The sequence below is a fragment of the Apium graveolens genome, chromosome 10 (genome assembly GCF_009905375.1).
Source record: "Apium graveolens cultivar Ventura chromosome 10, ASM990537v1, whole genome shotgun sequence".
In the NCBI taxonomy this organism is placed as follows: Eukaryota; Viridiplantae; Streptophyta; class Magnoliopsida; order Apiales; family Apiaceae; genus Apium; species Apium graveolens.
Genome location: NC_133656.1, coordinates 141,848,698 through 141,864,042, shown reverse-complemented (window position 1 = coordinate 141,864,042; position 15,345 = coordinate 141,848,698). Strand labels below are relative to the sequence as shown.

At 36.3% G+C, this 15,345-nt stretch overlaps 1 protein-coding gene across 3 annotated transcripts; it reads right to left on the bottom strand.

Moving 5' to 3' along the window:
- Positions 1–1,847: 1,847 nt before the first annotated feature.
- On the bottom strand, positions 1,848–13,885 carry LOC141692925 (uncharacterized). 3 transcript variants are annotated; one of them, XM_074497886.1, is made up of 3 exons: positions 13,665–13,885; positions 11,348–11,485; positions 1,848–2,594 (listed from the first exon to the last, which is right to left on the bottom strand). In XM_074497886.1, the coding sequence occupies exon 3, from the start codon at positions 2,568–2,570 to the stop codon at positions 1,908–1,910; it is 663 nt and encodes a 220-aa protein (XP_074353987.1). In that variant the 5' UTR covers positions 2,571–2,594; positions 11,348–11,485; positions 13,665–13,885; the 3' UTR covers positions 1,848–1,907. The 3 variants fall into 3 exon arrangements, 1 of the variants encoding a protein (XP_074353987.1); XR_012562960.1 differs by lacking the exon at positions 1,848–2,594 and adding an exon at positions 2,927–3,186 and having other exon boundaries at positions 13,665–13,883; XR_012562961.1 differs by lacking the exon at positions 1,848–2,594 and adding an exon at positions 5,669–5,739 and having other exon boundaries at positions 13,665–13,883.
- Positions 13,886–15,345: the final 1,460 nt, after the last annotated feature.

Here is a 15,345-nt window from a genome sequence, read left to right as displayed (position 1 = left end):
ATAACGGGTAGAAAACTTGCCTGAGCAACTTGGGGTGAAAAAGGCTCGGGACGAGTCTGGTAACCTATAAACAACAAGTAAGTTGGAATTAAACCAAAGTCACTTGTAAATCTATACTCTAACCAACTCAGACTCTAACGCTCATTTTGTGCTTACTGATTCTCTTAAGTCACTCGAGTACCCTCGACTCCACCATTTTTTAATAATTTAACCTTTACGAGTTTTAAGGCGATTCCTTCGTGAGTGTCTTACCAACTGCCTAACACACTTACCATAAATGTTTCATACATTAATTAACCCTTTTTGTCCTTTAACCTATGTTTCAAAGTAAGGCGAGGGGAAATGTTTCGTTCACGAAACACCGTTACTTAAAACGGTCGTTTCTCCTAATCCGTGCATCGGAATCGAACGAACCACATATCAAAACGAAGCTCGTAACACGAGCTATCTAGACATGGCAATGGTAATAATCTATCAGGGGGTTCTCGGGTCCTAATGTTATGCACAAAAACAGTCTAAAGAAAATCGGACGTTACGACAGCTATGTTTACGTGATTTCCCAAATTTAAACCATTCAAAACCAACCACAATTCAACCCCAAATCAATCATACAACCAACATCCATCCAAAACACACTCCAACAGCCCCATCAAATCAATGTTACCAATTCATACTTATTTCTCAATTATGAACTAAGAGTTTTACTTAAGTTCATTGACTAATTAACCAAGATTTCCAACTCCAAAAATATCACAAAATCAACCAATCTCTAAACACACAATAATCATGCCTCTCACCAACTAAAATACTCATAACAAGCTTTAACATGATTACACACCCATTACCCTAACCCTTCATCTAAACATTAGGAAATCTAAATAACAAAACTTAAAGCTAAGATCATGAAGAGTTATACCTTCCTTGAAGCTTTTAATCCATGAAAGATCCTTGGAATGCCCATGGAAGCTTTAATCTAACCTCCTACAAGCTTGTTCTTTCAAAGAAATCAAGAACACAAAAATTAATTTCAAGAAAGTACTATTCACCATATTCTTTCTTGATTTATAGAAAAAGATTGGCTTGGAATTAGAAGCTTAAACTTATAGGAAGTATGTAACTTAACTAGGAGAAGCTAGGATAATTACCTTGCTAAATAGTAAGTGGAGGAGCTTGGACTTTCATTTTTTAAGAAAAGAGGCCGAGAGCTTGAAGAAGAAAATGGGGGTTTTGTGTTTTTTGATGAAAATGAAATGTTTTGGCTTGGTTGGTTGCTTTTTGTCTTGTTTTTGGTTAATTACTTTTCTAGCCTTGACTTTGTGTGGTTTTAAATCAACCACATCTCCTTCCCCTTATGTCATGCTTATGTCACATTGCTATGTCATCATCCCTTCTAATCTCTTTGATTAGCTTCTAATTGTTTGCCTAATGACCGCTGATCTGTTATACGGTTCGCTTAACTTTCGTTTTCGTTTATCGTTTGAGGGATCATACCCGGGATCTTATTACTTAGGTTCCCTTAACCTTTCTCAATACATTATATTCCTTTTTATGATCCTCTATTATAATTTTTTAATTTAAATCCTTTTTATCCTGTTACCTTATACTCAATTTTCTCCGTATCTAGTGTATTTCCGGGAAAAATCAAAGTGTTCGGAATTGGATTCTGACGATCTTTGCATACACTTATATACCATATAGAGTACTAATAAAACCTCAGAATATCCATATCAGAACCCCTACATAGTGTGGCATGAAAAATTTTCTCAATCAGCAAAAACATTATTCATAAGGGTTTCAAAAAAAAATTCCCAAAAATTGGGGTTATTACATCAACTATCCCGGAAAATTGGCTCTTACTATGGCCTCGACTAACTAGACGACTAGACTATCCCATCACCGGTCCTGAATCACGCACCGGAGCGGGTCAGCTCCCATACTCTTTCCATCGCACGACGGAAGATGTAGTCGGCCTGCCGCCTGGAGATCCTACCATGTCTGTCCTCCTGGAGCGATCGGAGTCTCGCTCGGGTCGTGAGCTCTATCCCCGTCAGCTCCCTCCTCAAGGATCGGGGTATAGTAGCCCTAGTCTCATAAGCTCGGGCACGCCTACCCGCCCTCTCCGCATCCAACTCCCTCCTGACCTCATCCAGCCGGGCCTCAGCAACAGCCACCCGGGTCCTCAGTACATCCTGAACATAGCCGTGAGCTAACAAAGACTGCCTATGGGCAGGGTCGAGAGGTGGTGAATCCGGAGCCGCTGGGGTTGCCTCCTCGGTCTGCCTAGACTCGAGAGTATGGGTCTCTGAGCTGTCATCATAGGGGCTCCAAGATAGTGGTGGAGGGGTAGGAGCTCTGACCACCGGGAGTGAGGGAAAAGGGGTACCAGTGTACTCTACCATAGCTCCGACATGCTCCTCAGCTACTAGGACCTCATCCGGGTCCTCCTCATCTGAAATCGCCACAACCTCCGTCTCTGACTCCTCTGAGGGGTCCTCCTCCTCCTCTTCCATCTCAGGCTCCTCCTGATCCTCGATATCTAGCAGTGCTTCATCATGCTCACGCTCGAACATCTCTGGGTACTCTATCTCATGAGCCTACACATTAAACGAGCTAAGTTACTATCATGATACTTATAAGGGTTCCCGTAAGGGTTTTAACTGTCAGTGCTACTTTAAGTAGTCTGACTATGAACTTGGCAAGAGTTCTTATTATCTTTGTGAGTTTATTATTATATCGTCGCATCATCTCTGAGGTTTATAACGCTTAGCTCTGATACCATTTCTGTAACACCCCCAGATCCGGGGTCGGGGATCCGGGTCGTTACCGTTTTTCTTTCCACAATATCACTTAACTTAATTAATAATAAATAACCTCATACTGTGACCCCACACTAACACACACCATAACCCGTTATAGTCTCAGAGATGAAATTGAAATAAGTACAAGTCCTTGAATCCACAATTTAAAAGTTATTACAACCCAAAATGATTACTTGATAAGTTTACAGTTAATTGCCATTATCTGCCACAAGTTATAATTATACATAATTGGTTCCCAAAAGTAGAATGCATGATCTACCAATAGATCTACCTCTGCAACTATAGCAGCTACAACATCAACGGGAAGACGCGGGACGCTTCCCACGCACTTGCGATGGGTCTGCTTGAGTCTGGCCATCTTTCCTAACTGTTGTTGTGTGATGAAGAAATGAAGCAAGAGTGAGCATTACAGCTCGCAAGATAATATATAGTGTAAACAATAATGCAAGTATCTAAATGGATAACTTGTTGGAAACCTTTATCAAGTGTAAGGTAATTACTTACTGGATATAAGCTTAAAGGAAGATGAAGTTACCAATTACTTCACTATACTTATACCATTTTATAAAGCTACTTGAACTACCACTATTCAAAGTATTATAGGTTTCAAAAGGTCATCCCATAGATGAGACCACAAGTTAAGACTTGAATAGATTCAATCTTTGATATATTATTGAATGAAATGAAGTTACGAGATATTTTATTTAGTCCCGATATATATATCCACATATATATCTCTTATACATTTCCTGGAAACCTCTGTTATGTAAAGTATGAACAGAGTTTGTAACATCCAATGAATTTTGGAAAGGAAAAGAATTTTGGCATAAACCCGATATCTTGCTGATCAGGCAAAGATACTAATAAGTAACCTTTTCTACTAGTAGATGGACGAATTCCCCACTGGTCATCACCCTGGCCGCAATAGGACCTTATGCTGGACTGCCACTCAGCCACTTACGCATTTGATGGACTCCCACTGAGCCACTTACACTTTCATGGATGCCCACTGAGCCCATGTTGCTTATGCCGACTCAATAGATGGACTTACTTCCCGAACGTTGGGTAAGTAATCAATTCATTTGTCAAAACAACAACCTTGTTGTGAATATAAAATACACCACAGAGCCGGATCCCTCAGGTTTTGAGCGAGTATTTAAATCTCCTTTGAAAGGAGGATCTTAAATATAAAAATGAGTTTAGGGATCCGCTCTAACTTTTAAAATCATTTTGAAGACTCGAAAACATTTTAAAGAATGTTTGGAGTAATGCTGATTTAATAAAATAAATCAGTCCCAATATATTAGAAAATATCTGAATATTATTATTTAAATAATATTCCCATAAGGATAATCTCTATATAAACAATTTGAAGTAGAAGTTTTAAAACTCATACTTGAAATGAATATTAAATAACCAAAGATATACTTATACGAAAGTACTATCTTTATTTGAATAATCGAAAATAAGTTTGATTATCGAAACATTACTCTTTAATAAAATAAAGAATAATATTTAGTAAATAAGCGGAGTCATAAGTCCTCAAATGAATATTCAAAAATAATATTCATTAAATAAAATAACGGAGTCATAAATCCTCGAATGAATATTCAAAATAATATTCATTAAATAAATAAAATAAAGTTATCGAATAAACCTTATTCGATTAATAGTTTTGAAAACTATATCAATATATATATAAATATATATATATATATATTATACTCGGGAACATCGACTCCCGGTTTAGAAAAATGCTCACCTTTGGCTCCCCAATACTAAGGGTATACGCAACTACTGCTTATCTCTAGCATAGGTATTATGCAACTATAAGCATTGAAATCAACAGATAGATAACCAGATTACGAAACAGACATGCATATATATACCATATCAGCATGCTTCAATATATCGCAAAATTTGCTAATTAACCAACATGCATCTATCACAAGATAATGCATATACATATATACATCACAACAACAGTATAACGGGTAGAAAACTTGCCTGAGCGACTGGGGGTGGTAAAAGTCCTGGGATGAGTCTGGTAACCTATAAACCACATATAAGTTGGAATTAAATCAAAGTCGCTTATGAATCTATACTTTAACCAATTAGACTCTAACGCTCGCTTTGCGCTCAACGATTCTCTTAAGTCGCTCGAGTACCCTCGGCTCCATCATTTTTAATAAATTAACCATTAAGAGTTTTAAGGAGATTCTTTCGCAAGTGCCTTACCAACTGCCTAATACACTTTACATAAATGTTTCATACTCCAATTAGTCATTTAAGGTCTTTAACCAATGTTTCAAAGTAAGGCGAGGGGTAATGGTTCGTTCGCGAAACGCCGTTACTTAAAACGGTCGTTTCTCCTAAACCGTACATCGGATTCAAACGAACCACATATCAAAACGAAGCTTGTAACATGAACTATCTAATCATGGCAGTGGTCAAAACCTAACAGTGAGTTCTCGGGTCCTGATGTTAAGAACAAAACAGTCTAAAGTAAATCGGACATTACAACGGCTATGTTTACGCGATTACCAAGTTTTATCCTACTCCAAATCAACCACCAATCAACCACCAATCAACCACAATTCAACCATAAAACCAAACTCCATACATACAATGCTACAACAGCCCCAACAACTCAATATTTCCAATTTACACTACTTCCCAATCATGAACTAAAAGCTTACATAAGTTCTTTAACTAATCAACAAGATTTACAACTCCAAATACATCACAAAACCAACACATCTCTAAATACACAATAATCAAGCTTCTCATGAGGCATTCCAAACATAAAAACTCTAAATATACAAAAGTAGGGCTAGGGTATGAGATTATACCTTCCTTGGTGAGTAAAAGTAACTAAGGAGCTTGGAATCACCCTTGAAAGTCCTTACCAAAGCTTAATCTAAACAAAAACTCAAGAACAAAATTATAAGTTCTTGAAAAACACTATTCACCCTCTTCTTCCATGAATTTTAGGAAGAGATTGTGAAGGAATTTTAAGCTTAAACTTATAGGATAGTTATATCTATGCATAAGGAATCTTAGATAATTACCTCACTAATTAATGAAGCTTGGAACTTGGATTTGGGTTTTTTTCTTCTTGAAAATGGAAAAGGGCCGAGAGCTTCTCTTGTAAAAATGAAGTCAAGATGTGTTTTTGTGTTTGTGATTTGTTTTTCTTGGTTGCTAGGTTTTTGTTTTGTTTAATTACCTTTTTAACCATGTAAAATTGTGTGGTTAATAATCAACCACACTTCCTTCCTTTTTGGTCATGCTTAGGTCATCAATCTTATGTCATCTTCCCATGCTTGTCCTCTTCTTATTGGTTTGATGACATCATCCTCACTAACCTCTTTGATTAGCTCCTAATTACTTGGCTAATGACCGCTGATCTGTTATACGGTTCGCTTAACTTTCGTTTTCATTTATCGTTTGAGGGATCATACCCGGGATCTTATTACTTGGGTTTCCTTAACCTTTCTCAATACATTATATTCCTTTTATGATCCTCTCTTCTAATTCTTGAATTTAAATCCTTTTTATCCTGTTACCTTATACTCAATTCTTTCGGTATCTGGTGGAATTTCGGGAAAAATTAAAGTGTTCGAATTTGGATTCTGACGATCTTTACATACACTTATATATCATATAGAGAACTAATAAGATCTCAGAATAATAATAAAAGAACCCCTACATAGTGTGGCATGAAAAATTTTCTTATTCAGCATAATCAGCAAAAACACTATTCATAAGGGTTACAAAAAAGTTCAAAATTTTGGGGTTATTACAAAAGATATCTACACAAAAAATGAACAAGGTGTGTTGAGATTTTCGACAAGTTTTTGGATTCCAAATGTGACTGAATTGAAGAAGGATATTTTGCAAGAAGCACACAACTCAAGATTTTCGATTCACCCGGGAATTACGAAAATGTACCATGATTTGAAGAAGAGTTTTTGGTGGCCGAATATGAAAAGAGAGATTGCATAATGGGTTTCAAAATATGACACATGCCAAAGAGTGAAAGCAGAACATCAGAAACCAAGTGGTTTGATTCAACCATTGAAGATTCTAGAATGGAAGTGGGAAAATATTTCCATGGATTTTGTAGTGGGTTTATTGCAAACACGTTCTGGACACGACGTAATTTGGGTGATAGTTGACCGCCTTACGAAGTCGACACATTTTCTTCCAATCAATGAGAAGTCTTTGTTAGACAGACTAGTTCATATGTATGTCGTGAAATCGTGTTACGCCATGAAGTACCTATATCGATAGTTTCGGATCGACACCCGCGATTCAATTCGAGATTCTGGAGACAATTTTAAGAAAATCTCGGAACGAAATTAAACATGAGTACGGCATACCATCCACAAACCGATGGCCAAAGCAAATGAACAATCCAAACCATTAAAGATATGTTGTGAAACTGTGCAATTGATTTTTCAGGAAGTTGGGACGATCATCTACCACTCGTAGAATTCTCATATAATAATAGTTACCATTTAAGTATTGGCATGCCACCATACGAAGCTTTATATGGGCGAAAGTGTAGAACACCGACGAGTTGGGATGAAGTTGGGGAAGGAAAGATTTTTGGACCTGAATTGATTCAACAAATGAATGACACCGTCACTGTGATCAAGAAGAGACTTGTTGCTGCTCAGAATAGACAAAGAAAATACGCGGACCCCGCCCGGAAGGATGTGAAACTTGAAATTGGGGAAGTTGTATTGCTAAAAGTATAACCATGGAAGGGTTTGACCCGATTCAGTAAGAAAGGGAAATTAGCTCCAAGATACATCGGAACTTTTGAAATCTTGAACCAAGTAGGGAAAGTTGCTTATGAGCTAGCCTTGCCGCCACAATATCATTACGTGCATAATGAATTTCATGTCTCATTGCTAAAGAAGTATAAGCCAGACACCAATCATGTGATAGAGATTGAGCCAGTGGAAATTCAAGCCGATTTATCATATGAAGAGCAACCCGTGCAGATACTGGATCGACAAGAGAGAATTCTTAGAAATAAATCAGTAAGTTTGGTGAAAGTATTGTGGAGGAATCTTAAAGTCGAAGAAGTAAGGTAGAAGAAATGCGGAACCGGTATCCTCAACTATTATCCTAGATTTTGAGGACAGAATCCTATAAGGGGGAGAGGATGTGACAACCGGTAAATATTTGAGCTATTTTATAAGTGCGATGTATTTATTCATAAATATTCTGTGTTATAAGGCCGACTATGCGGATTCATTATATATTGTGTATAATTTTGTCGTGTGGCATTGCGAATGTTGCTGGAATATTTTTAAGCGTATAGCTTTTGTATGCGAGTATGATTTTCGTTACACGATTAAATAAGTATCGCGATTTGATTATATTTGAATAGTTGCGACTACGCGATTAAGTAATAATTGAGATTCTCGTGATTTAGTGATATTTGAATTAGTTGCGAATAAATGGATAAATTATATTCTAATATTGTGGAGTAGAGTCAATTTATTTACAATTGCTTGTGTGATTTTTTTAATGTGTTAATTATTTTTTTCATGATTTATTAGTATGATAATATTAGAAAAACTATTTTTTAATATAAATTCTTTTTGTCCTAATTTTTTGAAAATAATTTTATTAAATTTCTAAAATCTCATAGTATTTATGGTATTAATTTTGTGATTTATGGATTTATATTTTAATTACTAAAACACATTCTTTTTAATTATACTTTTAATAGTTATTGAATTACAAGTGTGCCCTTGCATGCAAATTCCACCCAAATAGAGATCAAGGGTAAGACCGACCTTTCACTTCCACTAACTCCATTTGACCAACTAAATGACCTATAAAACCTTGCATGCAAAATCTTGCTATTAGTAGGTGAAGGATATAATGGTAAAAAGCAAAATCCACTACCATTTGAGTGAGACAAAAGCTAGACTAAACACTCATTTCACCTCATTTTCTTCACCAACACATCACTCCACTCTCTCCTCTCCCTACTCCCTCTCGGCCGAACCAAAACCTCCCCCACCCCTCTTATTTTTCTTCCTCATTTTCTCCATTTTCTTACACCTTTTAACTCCTCTAAGCAAGGGTCAATTACATTTGGCTCTATATCATCATTTGAGGTTAGTTTCTTAGTTGCATGTGGATAAAGCCAAGGGTTTAACTTTGATTCTTGTGAATCTAGAGTTAAACTCAATATGGCACATAAAACTTGAGCAAGAGATGGTCTTGATGAAGTGTTTTGTTTCTATTTTGAAGCCATGATCTTGGCCTCAAACGTTCGGCAATGACTCCCTAGGAGCCGAATGGATTTTGTTGTTTGTTTGATAATTTTATTTGTTTTCAAGAATAAAGAGACTTTGCATGTGACTTTTAAAGAACTTACAAAGTTTCCATCCTTGCATGCCATGATTTTTACGTTAAAAGTTGAAGTTTATACTTGCATATTGTAGAATAAGTAGTATTTCGGATAAATATGCTATGTGACTTAAATTTGAGTTTTTGTGCAATGCGTACCACATTTTATGCTCTAAAATGCTAGTATTCTATGTGACTTGATAAGTCATGATAAAATCTAGTAGCCATCAAGTTGATACCATGTATGTTTAGTTCGAAATTTGGCTTAAAAATTGCATATGTAAAATCTGCTCTGCAATGCTCTCTGTTTTTGCCTCGGTAAATGGCTTATATGGCTAAGTTTATGCTCGTATTTTTCCATAAAATGATATTCAATAGGGTTGTGTACAATGTAGGTAAGATTTGTTGGCTTGATTGTTGGTTTTGGTGTTGAAATGAGAGTTAAGGTGGAAGGAGGTACACTAGGCACTATGTAGCAGAATTTTTCTCCATAAGTATAGGATGTTTTAGGTGAGTTTTGGTAAGGCCTTGCTAGGCCCGAGTTTAATGGAGTTAGGAATTGAGTTTTACTTGAGTCCAGTAGCTTTGATTCATTGAAAAACTAGCAATTAGGTAGGTGCACACACACATTTCTGAGAGTAACTCAGAATAGGGCAGGACTGCGTAAGCTTGAACTTTGGTCGATTATAACCATGCCATGAGCTAGGATTTCATGAGGAATTGGCTTAAATAAGTATAATGTATTATTAGGAAATTTATCAAACCATTAAAATTAATAATTGAGTGAGAAAAGTGAGTTTTATGTGAGTGAAAACAGGGCAGGGTGAATTCGAGGGAGGCTAGACAAGTGTCAACTTTGAGCAGAGGCCTAGAGAAGCCTAGATGAGGTCTTGGCATGAAACCAAGTCTGAGAGTTAGTTTTTGGTCTTAAGAATCCATGGGAATTGGTTTTTTTATAATGCCCCATGTAGAAGTTGAGATTTCGGCCAAGGAGCACATGACTTGCAAACTGGTGCTAGCAGGAACCTTAGTGTGAGTATTGATTTTTGTAAGCCTATAGGAGTGAGGCCTTTGAGTCTCACCAACTTTGGAAGTTATTTTAGAGTCTTAAAAACCTGTAGGAAGTGGTTTGGAGTGAAGGCCCAAGGTGGAGACATCCCATTTCCTCCAAGGCACCCGAGAGCACCCTTCAAGTGGTCTTAGGAAAAACTTTAGTGGTATACGTTGTATTTGAGACTTAGAGGTGAAGAGTCCGAGTATTGCACATCATTTTTAGGTTTAAGTTAAGTTCAATAATAGTTCTTATATGTTACTTGCTTATGTGTTTAGGTATGTAGGTGATATTATAGTATAAATAACTAGTAGTATATGCCATGCCATTATGTGATTATGTGAGTATGTGGATTACTTGAATTGCATATGATTAAGTTATGTGTATTCTTGTAATTATAAGTTCTTGTGTAATAGTAGTTATGATAAGAGTAAAAGTTAGTCTAGGAGTTTATAGGTTTATAATGTGTTTAAGGATGAATGGTAATGAGGTTAATATAATGTGTAGGTTCCAAAGCGAAGGGGAAGATTCGTGCCGTCAAGATCGAAGAATCTTAGAACTGTCGGAAGGCAAGTTACTACCTCCTTATGCTTATAATTGATGCAAGTCTATATGCTTTTTCGTGAATGCTTAAGTTGTAATAATCACCATGTCATTTCTTAATTCGAATACTACCGTTAATAACTCTTAATCTTGTTAGTTCCTTACCTTCAAAACATTCCTTATCCATTAGATCGTGAATACTAAACTCCCTACCAAATTCCCTAAAGCGAACCTCATTAGTGAACTTGAATTCTCTTATTACAATTCCATTAAAGTGATACCAAATTTTTTCCGGCATCCATGCTATAAAACATTAATAATAAAATAAATATTTTCTTGACTTAGTGGATTGGACTAGACGCAAGTCCTTTTCACACTTATTGATAGGCTCACATATAGCCTAGGTGTGACGGCCTCAACCCTGGGGTCTGGAATTGACGTCACCAACAATAATAATAACAATCATAATTCAGCCTAACTCATTAATAATACATATACTACGACCCCTTTACCAGGACCTTTTAGGTTGCTCAACTAACACAACTCAAATTACCTTACACAATCCTGATAACTAATTCAATGCAGCAACTCAACAGACCTCATCTGGTCTGAACACAACTACCTCAGAGGAGCCTGACACGAAAGGAGCTGGAACTCTGCCCTGACTACCGCGCAAGAATCTCCTAGACATCTGCAATACATATATAAACATTCTGCAAGGGTGAACAATCAATTGCTCAGCAGTACCACTATATGAACAACAAGTAAAAATGATTTAATAAAGCAGTGATAGGAACAAAATTCATAGCTAGTTAGAAAACAAGTAAACATTCATAACTGGATATTAAAACTAGCATGCTCCGAGAAACAACAATATCAGTCGTGTGCTGTATATAAATACCAAAGTTCAATTCTTTTAGCATGCTATTTTCATTTTAAAACCTTCCGTTCCATTACAGGGACCATAAAACCATTTGTCCCGTTACGGAGACCCAAAATCATTTGTTCCGTTACTGGAACCACCAAATCATCTATCTCAAACATGTTGATTGTTAAACAATTTTCAAAACTGAATTAATCAAATCTATTGGATGTTTAACGGGTGAAGATAGCTAATCAATCTACCCTCACCGGACAGCGACTAGCGGCCATCCAGAAATAGAATGTGTTCCGGAACTTGGGAAAAGACTAGCTAGGTCTTTCCCCCCACGCTGGACTAATCGGTTAAACAGAATGCCCAATCCAATTAGCCACTTACGCAACCACATGTCGGGCCGTTACCGAATAACGGGCCTCTTACGCAATTCCAATAGATCAATTGAATTCCCTTTTTTTTGCCTTTTTCCAAAATTCCACGACATAGGTGGATCAAAACATTCCACGACATAGGTGGATTAAAACATTCTCTTTATCCAGTTTCCAAAATCACTGTCACCTATCTCTTTTTAAAACCATTCTGTCACAGCACACTATTCAAAACTCTTTTCATTTAAATCACGTTTAGAGATAGGTGTTTTCAGAAGATACTTTTCCCCAAAACATAATTTGAAAACAGTGATTTAGAACTACAGGGGATACGTAACTTAAAACATTTCTGTTCCATTACGAAAGTAAAACATTTAGTTATTCATACGTACTGAACCATAAAAGAATGGTCAGGGGTACTTGTCTTGCAGAGCTTTACGACTATCTCTGATTGACCTTAAACTAACTTGGACACTCGGTTTTATCACCTTACTATCAGACTATCCTGGATCCGACTTCAACGTTCGGGCCCTTCGCTTGAAACCTCGCTACGCTTGTCGACTGACACTAGGTTATCCTTAGTTCGATTTCACTTATGGAGTTCTTCGACTAGAACCTACAGAGCCAAAATACTCTACGTTAGACGTCTAGGTATGCTTGACATATCCTTAATACCAATTCTACAGCGAAGGACCCTTATATGTACTATTATAATACAATAACACACACAGTAGTCAGGGTTCACGTTCTCGAGAAATCGGTTTGGTGTTCATTTTCAGAAAATACGCATACTCGTCATTTTACAATACTAGGGTTATTACTTTTTGGCAAAACAGTTAACCACAACATACAATCAAATTTTGTATAAAACATATATATGTGTGTTTATATATATACTCATTCGACCACCCGATAATTACTGGATACGCTCCCGTATTTCCGTGGTTCGATTCCTCGGAAATCGAGCAGCACTTCCTTTATTTATAGGACTAACCCGTCGAAGCAATTCGACGTCAATCACAACAATCAATCATTACAGTTCACAATTCACAATTACAACTCACAATCCAAACCAAATTCATAGCCCGAACGCCAATATGATTTCTAAGATAATTAACTCTGTTTCAATTCGAATATTAATATACGAACTAAATTATTTATTTTAAAATATTAGGACTCAGAACCGCGTCATCATAGTCCACCGTCCGCTCGTCGAAATTCATCACGGACGGCGGTAAAAATCCGCGGGTGCCCTTATAAATCGGGTTTCCATCGCGAACCTTCACCGATTATTCTTATAATTATTCCCGCATGAAATATAATTTAATTTACGAATGCAACCAATCAATTTCTGCAGAGAAGTAATAAAATAAATTAATAAAATAAAAATTTTCCGCATAGCAGTTGAACCAAGGAGGCATGACATCAAACAAATACACGCGCACAGAAAGAACATCTGCATATGGGTCGCCGCACCGGAATAAGCCGGCGGCAACCCGGCAGAGATAACACCACATTCACACAACTGGACAACACATATACATATACACATGGGTATATGTAACAACGACGGCGGCCGTAAATTCAAGGCTGCCGGAAAACAAAAATCAGGCAACTCAACTTACCATGAATAGGAGAGACGAACATAGAGAGAGAGGGAGATTAACAGGGAAGAAAAGAAAAATGAGAGTTCGTAGAGAGAGAGACTAGATCGAGGTGAAGGAGGGATAAGGGAAGGGGTGTTACAGGGGAGGGGATAACTGGGGTTTTTTTTCTCTGCAGCAACCAATTAGCAAGGACCAGGTGTCTGCTGAATACCCAAAAATCCGCCACGTGTTTACCCCCTTTCTGATAGCCCCATTTTGCCCCGGTTTTACAAATTTAACGAACATCACGCGAATAAATATAATCCCGAAAATTCCAAATAAAATTTTAAAATGTCACGAATAATTCAAAGTTATTAAAATAAATTTTTCATAATTTTTAAAATATCTTTGAAACGCAACTCGTACCCCCATTTCACAATTAACGAACCGAGCTGTACTTAAAACAAATTTTGAAAATCACGAAAATAGTCTTATAATGTTACAAATATCCCGAAGTTTATAAACATAAATTTTGAAATTTTTAAACAATTTCTAAAATGCAATTTATACCCGCTTTTATCAATTAAACGAATCGACGCACGGATGAAACTAACTCCGAAAATTCCCAAAATAATTTTAAAATTCTGAGAATAATACGAACTTAATAAAATATAAGTTTCATAATTTTTGAAGATTTCCATAATTAAATATGGATTTTACCATTAAACACACTCAGAAAATCATTTATAAATAAATACTTAATGAAATATTGATTTCACAATTTTATAAAGTCCTAAAAATAATTATTGAAATTATAAAGTCATAAAAACAATTTTAAAGATAATCCAAGTATTTATGGAAATAAAACTGCAATAACACCATTTTTAATAACAATACAAAATCATACAATTCATTAATTAACCACGCAATTCAATTCCATACACTAGTAATCACATACACATAATGACAGAGTAATAACCCACTGACTGAACCCACACAAATATTTTATTTAATTATTTATTTCATAATTACACATTTAAATGATAATAAAAAAAATATACAGGTCGTTATATCCTTCCCCCTTAAAAAGATTATGTCCTCAGAATCTGACTTAACTAAATAAGTGAGGATTTTTGTCAAGCAATTATGACTCTAACTTTTAAATAGGCTCTTCTATTCAAGGATCTATTCAAACCATACTCGAAATAGTCATAAACTCATTCCTAGGGATTCGCTTTTTAACGAACTAAAATTCGAATCGATCGTTCCACGCAAAACAATTCATATGAGAGCCTCTTGACCCTCAATCGGTGACTTAGTTCAAATCAGGTACATATCGCATTGACACGTATAACATATTATTTATATATACTTCGACTACGGCGGTGATACTAACTTATAGACAACTTTACCTATATTTCTTTATACCTCGAATGGTTCAATACAATTAGGACTTTGCTTGTCCCTTCTATTCAAACTTAACCAATCTCTTCCAAGGTAAAACTTTTTCCTATACCACGATCCTCATTCTATATATTCATATTTTTTCGATGCAAATCCGTTTTCTCTCTTTGTCTATCCCGAGCTGTTTCAACTCTTTTCTGAGTCAACACCACCACACTCTGGATGTACTGAATTAGTTCAGGACTTAACACTATCTCCATTCCCACTTTATCTCAATAGAGTGAGGACCCACGCTTAAGTCCATACAACAGTTCAT

Bases quoted from the DNA above. Each gene is read 5' to 3' on its own strand.
- LOC141692925 (XM_074497886.1), bottom strand. From the start codon at position 2,570: ATGTTCGAGCGTGAGCATGATGAAGCACTGCTAGATATCGAGGATCAG.